Source organism: Bos indicus x Bos taurus, chromosome 11, assembly GCF_003369695.1.
Source record: "Bos indicus x Bos taurus breed Angus x Brahman F1 hybrid chromosome 11, Bos_hybrid_MaternalHap_v2.0, whole genome shotgun sequence".
Lineage (NCBI taxonomy): Eukaryota > Metazoa > Chordata > Mammalia > Artiodactyla > Bovidae > Bos > Bos indicus x Bos taurus.
In genome coordinates this window covers 99854359-99871520 of record NC_040086.1, presented here as the reverse complement: position 1 = coordinate 99871520, position 17162 = coordinate 99854359, and the positions used below count along the sequence as shown (strand labels likewise).

The window sequence follows — 17162 nt, the reverse complement described above, 5'->3', positions numbered from 1 at the left end:
ACAGGCCCCCAGAGTCTGCCTGACCCTCTTTGGTTTCTGATCATACTCCACAGCCCCCCACCCCTCCTCCCGCCGAGCTGCCGCATCCTTCTACCTGGGGTGGGGGGACACCCTGGTATTTGTCGTTCCCTCTGCCAGAATGCCCTTCTGCCGACTTCTGCACGGCTGTCTCCCTCACCTTCCTTGGGTCTCTGCTCCAATGCCACCTACTCAGTGAGGCCTACCCTGACGGCCTGTTAAAAATTGCCCCCTGAACCCCCACCGTCCCAGCTGAGTTCTTCTCCCCAGCACCCTCGCTAACTGACAAATACACGTTTCACTCACTTCCTTGCCGTCTATAAACCTTTGCCATGAGAACATAAGCTTCACGAGCACAGGAATTTTACGTTCACTGTCTGGCACATAAGTAGGACCTAATGACTCTCTAGTGGATGATGAAATGATCAAATGGCATTAATTCATTAAATACGTCGACTTAAAAGTATTTACAACCTAAAAGTTGAGAATTATGTTTTATTCAGTGGCAACCCTTGGGACTTCAAGCCTGGGAGGCAGCATCTCAAGTTAGCCTGAGAAAACTGCTTGGAGGAGGCGAGGGTAGGAGCCAGGTTATACAGAAGTTTTGCAACAGAGGGCAGGTATGCTGCTGCTGCTAAGTCGCTTCAGTCGTGTCCGACTCTGTGTGACCCCATAGACGGCAGCCCACTAGGCTCCTCTGTCCCTGGGATTCTCCAGGCAAGAATACTGGAGTGGGTTGCCATTTCCTTCTCCAATGCATGAAAGTGAAAAGTGAAAGTGAAGTCGCTCAGTCGTGCCCGACTCTTAGTGACCCCATGGACTGCAGCCCATCAGGGGGATGCCATTGCCTTATTACTGTTAAAGGAAACCAGATGTCCCAAGTTAAGGAATGGAGTGTTTTCTACGTATGGGAGGATGCAAGGCTCACTGAACTCAGTCCTTTCATAGGCACCTCAGCCACCCGGGGTCAGTTTCCTGTGCTTCCTTGGGGCTCGCCAGCTCACACTGGAGGGCTGCCATCACTGATTGCGACATCCTTGTTTAATGATATGGCAGAAATATTCCATTCCTCAAATACAGTTAGCAATTATTTTTAATTAAGAATTACTCTTTGCTACCAGGGATAGCTGCTGTCTGTGTGATATATCTCCTTCTTCATTTAATTATCCCCACAGCCCTGGGTTGTGGGCACTCTCATATTTTCGTATTTTTGGCTGAGGACACTGCGCCCAGGGCCACCCTATCCGTAAGGAGCCTGGGCTCCATTGACGGGGAGGGCCGCGTTAGCTCCATCTCACCAGGGGACTGAACCACCAGGACCTAAAGGGTGGTGGTCTCCCTCCCAAAGCCCCTCCTTACCAAAGCAACATAACTGGAGGAAGAAGCCAAAGTGGTAAACACAGACGTTTTTATGGTTTCCATACACACACCCGGTTCAGGATGACAATGCCAGGTATGGGGGGTGACAGCGGCTGCGGCCCCCGCTCCCCTCAAGCATCTCAGGGCGCTGTGTCCCCGCCCGGGGTCCCCTGCGGCTTGCGGAAAGCCCGCAGAAGCCCGCCAGGCTTCATTTACCCAAGCCTGCCTGCTGTCTTCGCCACCTAAGGACAGCGTCTGTCACCTCCCTGCTGGGCTCCACCCCCACGGCGGAGGAAGCTAGGCGAGCTCGGATTCTCGCTGTCCTGGGGTCAAGGCTGCCGCGCCGAGGCGTGTTTGCTGAAGGTCTCGCTGACGCACGGGGACAGGAGAAGATGACGTCGCTTGCCACGGCTGGGTGGCATGGGCAAGGGCACCACCTGGGTGGCGGGGGGGCGGGGGCGGGGTCCAGTCCTCTCTGGCCCCCATCCCCGGAGGTCGCTGCCCCTGCCCGCGGCCCTCAGTAGGGGTAGGGGGACACGGCGATGAGCAGGACGAAGACGCTCTGGTGGCGCGGCGCTGCGGCGCGCACGGTGAGCCGGTAGAGGCCGGCGCGGGTGAGCGCGCGGCGGGTGTAGATGGCGCCATGTCCGGCGCGCAGCGGGCGCAGCGCGAAGGGGCTGCGCGGGTCGGGCTCGAGCACGCTGAGCTCCGTGCGGTTGGCGGGGATGCCGGCCTCGGAGAAGGCGGCCAGGCGGGCCACGTCGTGGAGGGCGCGCACGCCCAGGGGCAGCGGCAGCAGCTTGTACTGCAGCGTGGACGGGCCGCCCGAACTGCAGTCCTGTGAGCAGCGCCGGAAGCACGTCCTGCGGGACAGACAGACCGACCGACTCCGGTTTGCCATCCGCGTGCCCGGCCGCCCGCATAAAGCAGACTCCACCCCCAACTCCCGCAGTTCAGCTGTGAGCTGCCCGACCACCACCTCGCGCGCCCCATGCCTCTACAAGCGTCACTGTCAGCCCATTTTAGAGAGCAGCAAACTGAGGCCTCAGGAAGCCAGAGACCTGCCCTTTCCCACCCGAACAGGTCCCCCATCAGTGATAAGCCCTCTAGGCACTCCGGAACCCCAGAACTGGCTTTGGATTTGCAGCAGGGTAAGGGGGGCTTCTCTTGTAGCTCAGTTGGTAAAGAATCTGCCCGCAATGCGGGAGACCGGGGTTTGATCCCTGGCTGGGGAATATCCCCTGGAGAAGAAAATGACAACCCACTCCAGTATTCTTGTCTAGAGAAACCCATGGACAGAGGAGCCTGGTGGGCTACGGTCCATGGGCTCGCAAGGAGTTGGACACGACTTAGCAACTAAACCATCACCACCACCAAGGGGGTTCAACCTTGCCAAGGGTGCCCCCCTCCCCCCACCACCGGCTCCAAGCCTCAGCCTAGGCTTCGTGATTAATAGAGCCCCCGGCAGGTCGCCACCCAAAATCCTTGCCCTGACAGCTGCATCTCTTGCCAGCCAAGGTCCCTTCGTCTGTGCATCTTTATGAGTATCTGTAGCCACAGTGAGAGACCTGGAGGAAATGTGTTTCGTGTTTGTGTGGCTGTGTGTGAGTCCTCAGGTTTTGCCTGTGGTTCTGGGTGGAGTTTATGCGCCTGCGCATGTGTTCCTGTGTCCGCTTTCCTGAATGGACTCACGTGTTCCCATGTGTCCCTGTGTGTCCATCGCCCAGCACCCCTGCCTCCCAGTTCTCTCCCGGCTCTGGCCTCTCCCTGCGCTCCGTGCTTAGCGGACGCAGCGCTGTGCAGGAAACGATAACCGTTCAAGTGAGTTCACATCCCAAATAGCTGCAGGAAAAGTGTTTTCCTTGATGGCATGTTGCCCTTGAGCTCAGGAGCCCCGCCCAGGAGTTCTGGCAGGGTTGACCCTCTGGCCCTTCGAGGACCTCTGGCCCGAGACAGGGCCTTCCTGGAGAAGGAGGAGTCGGGCTCTCCAGGAGCCAGAGTGTCCCGCTGCCCAGCTCTTAGCAGACCATCTGCCCACACCCCCCAACCCCCAACCAGCTCAGCCCTTACCCGGGGCTGGAGCCCTGCCGGTAGGTGGCGGGACACGGCGTGTCCACACACTGGTAGCTGCCACGGGTGTTGAAGCACATCTGGCTGGGCCCGCACTCGATGCCGTCCTCCTCACACTCGTTGATGTCTGGGCAGGCAGGTGGGTGAGGAGAGCAGGGTGAAGACATGGGGCAAAGGAGAAAGAGCCCAAGGCAGGAGCCAGGGAGGCGTGGAGGGGAGGGGTGGGTTAGGTGGGAGAGCGATGCCCTCAGAGGACAGCAAGGTGGGTAGCCCCTTGCCTGGTCCCCAGCTGACACTGTGACAGCCCAGCTGGCAGGCCCCTGGCACCTCCCCTTTTCCCCAGGTGGGCACTCTGGGGACCGCTGAGCCTGGAGCTGGCGTAAAGAGGCTGAGGGAGACAATTGCCTTAGGACCCCGAGAGGCCACGGCCGGTGATCCTTCTCTGCCCCCCATCCCCGTGGGAGCCCCACCCTCTCAGAGGCCATTCGGTGACCCCCACAATAGAGTGAGGCACGAAGACTAGAAGCAGCAGCTTGACCCACTGCAGAGCACCTTAGGGGAAATGTGCTGGCCTAGGGCTTAGAGGGCTTCCCTTCTACTCCCAGCAGCCGCCGCCTTGCTGAGCATGGGCTCTGTGGCCACCCTCCTCATCCAGACATTTATTGGAGGGGCCGTGTGAGCCCCACCTCGCCAGGAGGCCAATACACAGAGAGGTGAAGCGAGTTGTCCAGGGACACACGCCCAGCTATGTTCAGAGCCTGTCCACAACAATTTCTTAGCTCCCGCTGGGATTGTGGGTGCTGCTCTGGCTCTGGCCACCTGGGTGGGGGAGGGCAGCACGTACCCCCTCCCTGCCCCTCCATCACAGGAGATGGTTGAGAGGGGACTGGAGAGAGCAGACTGGGTGAGAGACGCCCCTTCCTGCTCACCCTGGCAGTTCTTCCCGCTGGGGAGGAGGCGGTAGCCTGCAGGGCAGAGGCACTGGTAGCTGCCCTCTGTGTTTCGGCAGGCGTGTTGGCACAGGTTTCTCACGCGGCACTCGTCCAGGTCTGGCCCCGGGGCGGGGTAGGGGTTGCGAGCAGAGAAACACTGAGTCACAAATACCCAGGTGGCCGCACGCCTGCCCATCGCCAGGCTCGGGACAAGTCAGGGAGATCCCCTGCTTAGGCACCAGGGATTTCTCCCTGCCATGCCCCTTTCCTGGTGGCCCAGACAGTAAAGCGTCCGCCTACAGTGCGGGAGACCCAGGTTCAGTCCCTGGGTCCAGAAGATCTCCTGGAGAAGGAAATGGCAACCTACTCCAGTATTCTTGCCTGGAAAGTCCCATGGATGGAGGAGCCTGGTAGACTACAGTCCATGGGATTGCAAAGAGTCGGACATGACTAAGCGACTTCACTTTCATGCCCCACCCAACCCTGGATGGGGAGGTTGGGAGAGTCCCTGGGCTCCATGTGCACCAAGCCATGGGGTGGGTGTCGGGGGCAGATAGCGCTCCCAGGACAGACGGTTCTGTCCAGGCAGTGATGCTGAAATACACCTGCCTTCCATGCCTTCCCCTGTCTGCAGCCCAGCGCCAACCTGCCTCCACACAAGGGCCCTCGACCCGCATGACTCTGTAGCACTCCCCAGTCCCTGTTGACCTTCTCAGGTCAACCTGGACCATTCTCCTTCCCTCCCTGACCGCTTCACCTCTGCGCACCGGAGGAGAGTTCCTCCAAGTGGGTTCCTGGGAACACTTGCCTTCCCTCTGGGTAATGCGAACGTGAAAGTCACTCAGTCGTGTCTGACTCTTTGCGACCCCATGGACTGTATAGAAATTCTCCAGGCTGGAATACTGGAGTGGGTAGCCTTTCCCTTCTCCAGGGGATCTTCCCAACCCAGGGGTCGAACCCAGGTCTCCTATATTGCAGGCAGATTCTTTACCGGCTGAGCCACAAGCGGTAAAGAAGTCCTGCAGTCAAAGGTTTGGAAAACACTCCACCCACTTTGGAAGCCCCCTGCCCACTGGCACAGCCGGGGTTCCGAGAAACCATGTAGTGAGGAGGCAGCCGTCTGCCTGCATCGCCATCCTACTTGCCTGCACCCTGGGTTTCTGAACACGGGCGTGGTGCCCACACGCCCAGCCCGGGGGCCTGAGTCAGCACAGCGGGGTGTGTCCCGCGGGGTTCATTCTTACCTGTGCAGACGCCGTTCTGCCGGATGAAGCCGGGCGGGCACCAGGCCCGGCCCATGCTCAGGGCTCTGGGGCCCGGTCGGAGGGAGACCCAGGCGTGGTAGGACCCTCTGGGCTTGGGGCCACGGGCCTGCAGCCAGGCCACCAGGGGGTCCCGGTGGCTGACGGTGGTCACGTTTGGTCCACTGCGCTCCAGTGGGGTGCAAGTCTTGCCATCGCGGAGGAGAGTCTGGCCCGGTGGGCACAGGCAGCGGTAGCCGCCCTGGAGGTTGTGGCACTGGTAGGCGCAGGGCCCGGGCAGCTGCAGGCACTCGTTGATATCTGGAGGGGAGCAGGGCCAGGCCAGGCACCCAGGCGGCTCAGAGTTGTGCTGCTCCGCCTGGCTCTGGCCATCTCTCTTGCCCTCCAGCCTTTCCCAGAATCCAGCTGCCTCGACCCCTGCACACCAGCCTGCCACCAAGCCCTCCCTCTCCGCACCCCCAACCTCCTCTCCCCTTCCAGGATCTAGTGCTCCAAGAGGTTCCCATGTCCCCCAGCCCCGAGCCCCAGACCCCACGGTCCCTTAATGGGTCCCTCAACACTCCTCCCTTCGGCCCCCAGGCTCATTCTTGGCAAAGCTTCTCTGAGACCCACCCGCCTCTCACCACCCTCCTCCCACTCCTAGGCCCCCAGGGAAGGTGACCTTGCTGGGCAGGGGGTAGGAAACAGCAGGCGAAGCACAGATCAGGCGTGTGCTGGTTGCACACTTGGTTTTGGCTCCTATTTCTATTCACTGAACTCAAGTGTCATCCTTGTTATGATGGCTCCCTGCCTGTGAGCTGGGGGTGCCGACCAGGGTCCCAGCGAGGGGGTGGCTCTCCCCGTACCTAGGCAGGGCAGGCCGGGGTCCTGGACCTGGTAGCCCCTGGGGCAGCCGCAGCGGTGCCCGCCTGGGATGTTCTCACAAGTCTGGTTGTAGTGACACTCATCTGTCTGCTCCAGACACTCGTCCACATCTGGAAAGGAAGGAGCAAGGGTGGGCCGGGTTGTGGGGCAGGGGGACGGTTGCTGAGCCCAGAGCCCCTCTCCCAGGACACATCACGCCTCTTAACATCTGGGCCTCATCCCTGTCTCCTTCTTCAACTTCAGTGCCAGCTGGTGGAATGCCAGCCTTTGCAACCACTACGTTTAATTATACCAGGTTTGGAGGGTAAGAAGGGTCTGGGTTCAAAGGAAGGAAGGGGCTTAAAAGGTGGGCTTTGGAGGCACGGGGCTTCCCTGGTGGCTCCGACAGTGAAGAATCTGCCTGCAATGCAGGAGACCCAGGTTCCATCCCTGGGTAGGGAAGATCCCCTGGAGAAAGCGATGGCAACCCACTCCAGTATTTTCACCTGGGAAATCCCATTGCCTGGCGGGCCGGCTACAGTCCATGGGGGTCATAAAGAGTCAGACACGACTGAGTGGCTTAACGCTTTTGGACGCAGAGCCCCAAGTTTGGACTGAACTCTGCCATGTTTCTTGATCCTTGAGTCAGGAACATCCCTTCCCTGAGCCTCAGTTTCCTCATCTGTAAAAAGGGGTCACGACAGGACTGTTTCATGGAGTCACGGGGAGAAAACTGGCTCATGCACATGAAGGGTTTAGGACCCTGGTGTATGGGCAGAGCTCAAAATATGGTGAGAAAGAAGGAAGGGAGTGCAGGAAGAAGACAGGAGGCAGAGAAGTCCTACGAACAGTCACTGAAATGGAGTGACTGCCTCTTCTGAGTCCAAACTGATCATACTCTCCCCACTCACCGATGGCCTCTCTCGGAGAAACCAGAAAGAAAGTGAAGTCGTTCAGTCGTGTCTGACTCCGCGGCCCCATGGACTGTAGGCCCCATTTTCCAGGCAAGGGTACTGGAGTGGGTTGCCATTTCCTTCTCCAGGGGATCTTCCTGACCCAGGGTCGAACCTGGGTCTCCAGCATTGCAGGCAGATGCGTTTACCGTCTGAGCCACCAGGGAAGCCCAAGGACCCAGCATTATGAAAGCCTAGAATGCTAGGGCAGGAAGGACCCTAGAAGTCACATATCCAGGGCTGGCACCTAGGTTTCATCTCGAAGGGCAGCTGCAGTAGTCACTGAAGCTGGAGAAGCTGTGTTAAGGATGCAGAGGCTGGACCACGACCCATGAGGGGAGATGGTAGCAGAGGTAGCCTGTGTTTGCCATCCCTGACCTGCCCCCTCTTTGTCAGGCAGACAAACCTGGGGCCCAGAAAGGAGAAGGGTACTTGCCAAGGGTACGCGGACCTCCTGTGCCCAGCTCAGGCTTCCTCCCCAGCCTCCCTGGGCTCCAGCTTCCCTGAAGGCCCAGCGTCCCAGTGACACACGACAGGCCCTCTGCTGCGCCCTGGCAACGACTGGGCTCCCAGGAGCAGGACAGTTCAGCCCCCTGGCCTTATCACCTTCACAACTGGCTCCATCGGCGGCCACCCGGAAGCCAGGCCTGCAGTCGGGCAGGCAGTGGTAGGACCCCAGCAGGTTCACGCAGCGCTGATCCTCTTGGCAGAGGTCGGCCTCCCACGCACACTCGTCCACATCTGGGGGCGGGGGGCGCATGAACGCTTGTCCCCAGGCCCAGCCCACCCACACAGGCTTTGTCCCCCCGGGCCCAGACGCCCCTGGCACGAGGGTCCCTGCCCCTCCTGCTAGCACTGGCCATCATCTCAACACCCCTGGGAGCACAGAGCCCACCCCAAGGGGCCCTGGGCCTTGGCCTGGGGCGTCTGAAGTGAGGCTGCAGACAGTGCCCTTTGGGTGCCCCAAAGCAGACACCCGGCAGTGCCAGGCCCCACTGGTGGGATAGAAGACACAGGCGGGGCATCAGTGTCTAGACCGCAGCTCACGGTCAGCTTTGTCATCCAGCAACTTCGATAAGAGGGGGGCAAGTAGAACAAGAGGGAACAGGTGGGTGCCAGCTCACTTCCAGTTGACCAGAAATGCCTGCTGAGGGCCAGGAAGGCTTCTCAGGGCATGTATATCTTTGAGGAACCCCTTCACCCCCAAGTACTTGAGCCTCCCTGCTCCGAGGCCCTCAAAACAGCAAGTTCTCTGTGATAAGAGGGCATTGGAACCCCTCAGCTCACGTTCCCTGAGGGGTGTGCCCCCTGGCCCAGGGTCCAAGCCCGGAATCTCCCTGCGCGCATCTGGGCCAGGTCCCCAGCGAGCCTCTTCCCCTCGGGGGCCGCTCACCTCTGCAGGTCCTTTCGTCCCTGGCCAGGGCGAAGCCAACCGGGCAGGAGCAGGAGAAGCGGCCAGGTGCATTGTGGCAGGAGTGGGAGCAGGGCCGGGGGCTGTCGGAGCACTCGTCCCTGTCTGCGGGGAGGGGAGGGGTCTGACGGTCCGTGCTCCCAGGCCCTCCCGCCAGCTTGCCCCTCCTAGGCCAGGAGACCTCCCTCGTCCGTGCCAGGGAGGGGAGGGTGCTCACCCACACAGAACTCTCCCTGGGCGTCCAGCTCAAAGCCCTCCGGGCAGCCAACCTCATTCTCTTCTGCAAGGCAAAGGGGACAGGCCTTGAGTTCACGTGGGCCCCAGGGCCCAAGGGGCCTGGTGAGAGATGGCCCAGGCTCATCTGGGGGCCCTGGCTGGGGCCGTGGGAGCTGGGGAGACTGACAGGGCCTCACCAGCTTGCAGAGCCGTGGAGAGCTGGAAGTGCAGGGCCTCGGCCTCGGGGTCGAAGGCCGAGCTGATAGCGGAGGCCCGCAGGTGCTGCACCAGCTGGGGCTGGGGGCCCTGGGCCGCGCTGTACCGGATGCTGTGGTTGCAGCGCAGGAACGAGCGGAGGCTATCCTGCAGGAAGCTCTGCGTGGAGCCCACGAAGAGCCGGCCGGGCCCCGTCTGCACATACCGCTCCTGGAAGTCCTGGGCGGGGTGGGGGGTGGGGGGACAAGGACATCAGGGTACCAACTTCCAAGGGGTGAGGGACCCTCAGTCCCCAACTGGGGGGCGTGGGCCTTTCAGCTCTGCTTCCAACCAGCTGGGCTCCCTCGGGCTCTCGGGGAAGCTGGACCCAGAGCATCTTCCCACTGGGGGGCTGGTCCTCCCCTAAGTCCAGCCAGGCCAGGCTCAGCCCCTGCTGGGGGTCCAGGAAGGAAAGTGGCTTGGCTGCTTGTGGGTGACAGTGGTGGGGGTGAGGGGCATAGGGACAGGACCTCCCACTCTCTCTCACCCACCCCACCTGCACACCCCAGGGCTCGCCCCGCTCCCCCCTACAACCTGCACTTGCAGATCTGCATCCGCTAGGCTCTCGGGGACGATGCCATTGACCACCACATCGAGGAGCAGGAGGCCGTTGGGATCCAGGCCCCGGGCCACCTGGGTCATAGTGAGCAGCTCCCCTGCAACCCACCCAACCCCCCAAGGCTGGAGTCACCGTGGGGGAGAGGCCCAGGGCTCAGACCTCAGCCCCACCCGGCCCACCTCCGGGAAGACCACCCCCACCCAGCACCCCGCTTACCTGTGGCAAATTCCACATGTGACTCCTGCTGGAAGCTGCCACCCGTCAGGGAGTGGCCGTTAAGGGCGTCTCCACTCTCTCCAGCCAGGGCCCAGTAGATGGGGGCGATGGTGACCACGAGCACCCGCATCAGAGGCCCTGGATGGGGGTGGACACACAGGCTGGATCCTAAGGGCAGCTGCTCTCCCGCTCAAGGTCTCTCTGTGGCTCCCTATTGCCCCAGTAGGAGAGATCGGTCCCTTCCCCCCACCGCCCAGGCCCAGCTTTGTGATTACCTGGGCCAGAACCTGGGAAGTGGTGAAGACAATATCTACTACATGGACTAATTGTGAAAATTAGCAAAATATATTTATGCAGAGAAGTCTATTTAGTATTCAATTGAATTCAATAAATACTCAGGGCTACTGGGTCACCACAGAGCCCAGAACAGTATAGACCATCACTGTATACATGCCGGACCAAGTTGAAAATTAACCAGGTCTCCTAACTTGTAGACACCTTCCATAAGAGCCTGGGAGACACAGGATTTTTCTAAACCACTGACTTGGAAAAAGGAGCCAAAAAAAAAAAAATTCCTGGACAAGGATTCACAGATCTCTTATGAAGCTCAGCCTCCTCTTGGGGCAGGAGGGATCTGGGACTGGGGGAAGGGGGAACCCTGCTGGCTTAGGGCCAGGGATGGTCCAGCTTCTCGGCCAAACTGCTGGCTCAGAAGAGGCGCAAGAGGGCTGATGTTCACGGGAGCTAGCTGGACCCCCCTGCCTGGGAGCAGAACCTTCTTGGCCTCTTTGTCTCTGCTTCCACTAAACAGAGCCTGAGCGCCTGGCCTGGAGCCAGAGGCTTCTCCATAGCTCCTGCTCCTGCAGCTGGAAGAAAAGCAGCTGCATCTGGGCTGTGTCTCACTCGCTCTCTACTGACAGCAAGCAGCCTGGAGTGACCCCCTGCAGCTCCGCCCTATTCCCCCCAGCCAGGGCTGACACAGTCTGTGGTCAAGGGCAGTGCTGGAGGGGCTGCTTGTAGCAAAACCCCTTTCAGCACGACCCTCTCCCCGCTCTGGACCCCCATGAGGGGATGTAGGAGCCCCTGGGCTGGGTGAGATGGTAGGGTCTGTTACAGCAGCGTTTATAATGTCTCTCCAGAACATTCCATCTGCGTGCATGTGTGCTAAGTTGCTTTAGTCATGTCCCACTCTTTGTGACCCTATGGACTGTAACCCGCCAGCCTCCCCTGTCTGTGGGATTTCCCAGGCAAGAATGCTGGAGTGGGTTGCCATGCCCTCCTCCAGGGGATCTTCCCGACCCAGGGATAGAACCTGCGTCTCTTACATCTCCTGCACTGGAAGGTGGGGTCTTCGCACTAGCACCACCTGGGAAGCCCATCTGCTTAGAACACACCACTTTATGAATCTGTTTGTGAGTGGACATTTCTTGATTCTCCAGGCCTTCTAGATAATTTTATTCTCTACGTTCCCCATGTCTGTCCCCTCCATCCTGAATCCCTCACTTCTTACTGATGATCCCTCGGCTTCCCTGGCAGCTCTTGCCTTAACAGTGGAGAAAACCTCCCACGGCAATCAATGGGGGCAAAAAGGCACGATCTGACCCTGCATTCATATAAACCTGGTCATTTCACACTCTGTCAGGCTGATTTTTTAAAAAAATATATCTGGCTGCTCCAGGTCTTAGTTGCAGCATCCAGGATCTAGTTCCCTGACCAGGGATCCAACCCCGGCCCCCTGCATTGGGGGCGTAGAGTGTTAGCCACTGGGCCACCAGGCAAGTCCCCCTTGGGCTGATTTTAAATGCAGTTTATTTTGTTTGGTTGGGGGCTGTGGGGTGGGAAGGAAGTGGTCCCCACCTCCACCTACTTTGGTTTGGATTCAGCTGGAGTCAGAGGGTCTTCTGGCCCCCACTTACCCACACTTGTGGGGATGTGGCTGATGCTGCTGTGGATTGTGGGGACCCCGGAACGTGCCTCCTGTTGCACGCTGGTGTTGAGGACGGCTGCACCAAATTTCTGGCCGTTGATCACCCCGATCATGCTGCCCCGGCTCCCCCGGGGCTCTCCTGTGAGGAAGGAAGAGAACGAGAGGGACACTATCCGCCTCTGTGCCCTCAAGGCTACGCAGGTGCTGTTGTCCATTTTCCTGAAGGAGTAACCTGAGGCTCAGAGAGAGGCAGGGACTTGCTCAAGGACACACAGCTCGTGGGTGATGAATTCGACACCTAGGGGGTCCTGGCTTCGAGAGAGACGGGGGGCATTTAAGAGGAAGCCCTTGCAGAGATGGTTCCAGCTTCTCATTCCAACACCTTCTTGAAAAGCTGGGCAAGTCAGGCTCCCATGCCACACTGGAGTTGGTTCCTCTATAAAATGAAGAGGTGGGACCACAGATGTGCCAAATACCTGTTGGGTTCTAAAATGCCAGGTGATGGGGGGTGGTGGCTGGCACACCGGAGGAGCCAGGGTGGAGAGGCAGGGCACCGAGCCAGGAACTAGATGCCACCACCGGAACGCCTCCCATTCCATCAGTGTAGTCCTGGCTCCAGCCACCCTGCCGCTGGCCCCGCTGGGGTGGGCTGGGTTTCTAGCAGCCGCCAGGCAGTCTGCTGGCAGACGCTCTTGAACACTAATCAAATGGACGGTACGGGCACAGGGGGGTGCTTCCTCTGCCTAATGGGCCAGCTGTCTCGTCTGGACAGATGGCATTCCAGGGGGCAAGAGAACAGAAGCTAGTCTGACTCTCCACTCACCAGCCCTCAGGGGAAATTAACAAGAAATTGCCAATGATCTGTCGAAAAAATAACATAAAACACTCAACTGCCAAGATCCTAAGTGGGTAAATCAGGGGGCTGGTTGATTTTGGATTCCAGGAAGCAGTGCCATTGCCTGCTGGGGTTTGATGAGATTTGATGCCCATCTGGGATGTCTCCTGTCAATATCTGCAGCTCTGGGGTTTATCGGGGGAATAGGGAAAGGCCATGAACCTAACCCTGGCCTTGTAATAAGGGGGCAAGGAAGGAACTGGGAGCAGCAGGTAAAACGGCAGCACTATGGCCCTGGCAGCTGTAGAAGGGGACAGAAACTGGAGGCCAGGGATGACAAGCCACTGTCAACTTCCTCAGATGCGGGGTGACTCAGCAGCTTCTTGTCCCCCACAAGGCCAGGATGCTCCCCCCATCCTGGAGAGGGGTAGTGGGCCTCAAAGCCTTTGGACATCTTTTACCTAGCAATGTCTCCTGAAGGAGTGTATCCTGTAGAAATATTCAGGCCAGCACACAGAGATGTGTACTACAGGATGGTTTTCAGAGGGGAAACTGGAAAAGAAAAACCTGTTGCTTGTTTAATGAAGCCAACAGCAATTATGTTTTAAAAAATGTTCCTGTGGGACTTCCCTGGTGGTCCTGGGGTTAAGACTCAGCACTCCCAACTCAGGCAGCATGGGTTCAATCCCTGATCAAGGAAGATCTCACTGCCGTGTGGTGCAGCCAAAAAAATTGTTTTCTATTACAAATGAAAATGTTCCTATGAAATGATATGAAACCATCACAGGTGTGGACTAGGCTTACTGTCACGGAATATTGTCTGTAATAGAGTAAGAAAGATGGCAGTTTGTAAACACAACTTGTACATTTGAACACATTTGTAAAAAGAAAAAAAATGTATATCTTTACATTCAGAGAAAAGGGTACAAATATACACCCCTAATAATTACCTGAGCTATTTCTGATAACTGAATTATCAGAGATAACTGATCACTATTTTTATCTTCATGGATTTAAAAAAAATTTTCTGGCCTTTCTACAGTTAACATATATGAGTTAATATAATAATAAAAATTAGTTGTTTCCATCAAAAAAGTAAGGAAGCTGTTATGGATTGAACTGTGTCCTCCTAAAAAGATGTGTTGAAGTCTTAATCCTCAGTACCTGAGCGTGTGACCTTATTTGAAGATAGGGTCTGTACAGAGGTAACCAAGTTAACATGAGGTCAGGAAAGTAGGCCCTAATCTGATATGCTGCTGCTGCTAAGTCGCTTCAGTCGTGTCCGACCCTGTGCTACCCCATAGACAGCAGCCCACCCGGCTCATCCGTCCCTGGGATTCTCCAGTCAAGAACACTGGAGTGGGTTGCTATTTCCTTCTCCAATGCATGAAAGTGAAAAGTGAAAGTGAAGTTGATCAGTCATGTCCGACTCTTTGCGACCCCAGGGACTGCAGCCTACCAGGCTCCTCAGTCCATGGGATTTTTCCAGGCAAGAGTACCGGAGTGGGGTTCCATTGCCTTCTCTGAATCTGATAGGACTGGGATCCTTATATAAAGGAGAATTTTAAGACAGACATGAGCACAGGAGGAATGACATGTGATCATAGAGGCAGAGACCAAAGTGATGCTTCTACAACCAAGGGGGTCTAAAGACTGTCACCAGGGACTTCTCTGCTGATCCAGTGGATAAAACTCTGCACTGCCTTTGTGGGGGCCTTGGGTTTGATCCCTGGTCAAGGAATAAGATACTGCAGGCCATGTGATGTGGCCAAAAAATCAAAATCAAAATAAAGACTGCCAGCAAACTACCAGAAGCTAGAGGAGAGGGCTGGATAGATTCTCTGTTACAGATTTTAGAGGCAACCAACCATGCTGACACCTTGATCTTAGATTTCCACCCTCCTGTGAGATCATACATTTCTGTTGCTTCAGGCCGCCCAGTTTGTGCTATTTTGTTATAGCACATTCAGGAAACTAACCCAGAGGCCATGTGAAGAGCTCTGTGGTTGGGGTGGGAGCTTTTCAACAGGACAGGGTAAGAACTGAAATAAAGGGAAGGTCTGCTCAGACCTGCAGTTGCTCTAGAGACAGCATCTGTGGCTGGGTGTCAGAGAACCACTGGGTTTTCAGAACTGCATGTGTCTGTGTTCCATCCCCTGCAGGAGATGAGGAGACCAAAAAGGCCAGAAAGAGTCCCACTGTTGGTTGGCAGTGGGTTTTGAGTGGGTTTTCAAGTGGTCAAGTGTCGATTCCCAATCAAGTCAGTGAGGAGGTGCTGCATGGAGAGGTGCTCTGTGGAGAAGGAATCTGATGTTGTGGGTGGTGATAGATTAGTGATGTCTGCCATGGACAGGGACAGAGCTACAGAGCCACAAATATGGAGTATTTCCTACAGATGCACAGAAAGAATATATTTTGTGACTTTCTTTTATGCAATCTCAGTCATTTTAGTGCAGTTTCTCAGCATAGTCCTTTACCAAATTTTAAAGTTTGATCTGACCTAAAGGAAACATAAGCTGACTGAGGAGACCTGAGATGTCAGGGTTTAGTTACAGCAGGAGGTAGCATCCATTACTGACCACCTACCACGGCCAGGCAGAGCTTGGAGCAACTCTAATTCACAGACTTCACCACAACCCCCAAGGTGGGCACCATGGACACCCTTGCTTTACTCTGCCACATTATAGGATCGTGTGTGCCCAAAGGGGCTTTCCAGGTGGCTCAATGGATAAAGAACCCGCCTGGCAATGCAGGAGATGCAGGCAGACGCAGGTTCGATCCCCGGGTCGGGAAGAATCCCCTGGAAGAGGGCATGACAACCCACTCCAGTATTCTTGCCTGGAGAATCCCCATGGACAGAGAAGCCTGGTGGGTTACAGTCCATAGAATCACAAGATACAACTGAAGCGACTGAGCACGCACATGTTCAATCCTTTGTGTCCAATCAAAGCACACCAGTGAGTGCCAGTTAAGCTGGAAGGGCTAGGATCCAAGACGAGCGGCAAACACCCAGCATTTCAGAGCCTCAGTTTCTCCAAGTGTAAAGGGTAGGGTAGACAAGATGACCATTAAGGCCCTCTGAGCTGGTTCATTCTAAGTCTGTGACTCCAGGCAAAAAGAAGAGTCAGGGAGCTGACAGGATATTGATCCAAGAGCCCCCCAAGCAACACACAGATCCCCATCAGGCAAGGGATCCCACCCCCATCCATGAAGACCTGGGCAGGGGTGCCCCATACCTCTCACGACCAGGAACGCCCGGGCTGTGGCAGAGCCCAGGAGGTTGTGAGCAACGCACTCATATGGGCCCGCATCTCTGGCCTCCACTCGCTCCAGCCACAGGCTCCCGTCTGGCAGGGTCTGGAGCCGCTGGCTGGCCCGCACGGGCTGGCCCGCTCGCAGCCACTCCATCGTGGGCGCCGGCTCTCCGGAGGCCTGGCACCGCAGGGCCACAGAATCCCCAGATCTCACTGTCACGTCCTGGGGCTTCACCTGGAACACCGGGGCACCTGCAGGAGGCCCAGGACAGCTTTCAGGAACATTTCAGTATTTTTGCACACAGGCTCAGCGCGCAGATATTGAAGGTTCAGTTCTAGACCATGGCAACAAAGCAAGGATCACAATAAAACAAATCACGTGAACCTTTTGGTTTCCTAGTGCATACAGAAAGTATGTTTAGGGAATTTCCTGGCAGTTCAGTGGTTAAGACTCCACACTTCCACTGCAGGGGGCACGGGTTTGATCCTTGGTCAGAGAATTTAAGGTCCCGCATGCCATGTGATGTGGACAAAAAAAAATAAGAAGGAAAAAAAAGTTTACACTATATACTGTAGTCTTAAGTGTGCAATAGCATTATGCCAAAAAGTACAATCTATATATCTTAATTTCAAAATAATTGATGACTAAAAATGCTGACCATCATCTGAGCCTTCAGTGAGTCACAATCTTTTTGGTGGGAGAGTTTGAACTAGTTCGAGAATCATCATAATGTGACCCAGAGATACTAAGTGAGCCAATGCTGTTGGGAAAGTGGTGCCAGCAGACTTGCTCGACGCAGGGCTGCCACAAGCCTTCAGTTTGTAAAAAATGCAGTATTGGCAATGTGCAATAAAGTGGAGCACAATAAAACGAGGTGTGCCTGTATTCAAGTGGCCGGTATTCATTCAGACAGACTAGAAAACACGGAGGCAAAGCACCCTCCCACTCTAATACTCGTTTCGGAGTATTTCCTTCTTGACAGTGTTTCCTGATGAGAATGTGCTCAGATCGCCCTTCTTTCTCTTTCTTCTTCCTTAATTCTATAACAGAT

General features: G+C 56.7%; 1 protein-coding gene across 1 annotated transcript in view; it reads right to left on the bottom strand.

Annotated features, from left to right (window-relative positions):
• Positions 1 to 1409: 1409 nt before the first annotated feature.
• Positions 1410 to 17162, bottom strand: part of HMCN2 (hemicentin 2) — a 176913-nt gene continuing 161160 nt past the window's right edge. The window contains exons 86-98 of the mRNA XM_027556578.1: positions 16093 to 16362; positions 12011 to 12160; positions 10095 to 10232; positions 9854 to 9975; positions 9262 to 9499; positions 9066 to 9128; positions 8831 to 8953; positions 8044 to 8178; positions 6487 to 6615; positions 5624 to 5941; positions 4377 to 4496; positions 3448 to 3574; positions 1410 to 2240 (exon numbers count right to left, since the gene is read on the bottom strand). Coding sequence (XP_027412379.1) covers positions 1895 to 2240; positions 3448 to 3574; positions 4377 to 4496; positions 5624 to 5941; positions 6487 to 6615; positions 8044 to 8178; positions 8831 to 8953; positions 9066 to 9128; positions 9262 to 9499; positions 9854 to 9975; positions 10095 to 10232; positions 12011 to 12160; positions 16093 to 16362 — 2279 coding nt within the window. The 3' untranslated portion in view covers positions 1410 to 1894. The remainder of the gene's footprint in view (positions 2241 to 3447; positions 3575 to 4376; positions 4497 to 5623; positions 5942 to 6486; positions 6616 to 8043; positions 8179 to 8830; positions 8954 to 9065; positions 9129 to 9261; positions 9500 to 9853; positions 9976 to 10094; positions 10233 to 12010; positions 12161 to 16092; positions 16363 to 17162) is intronic.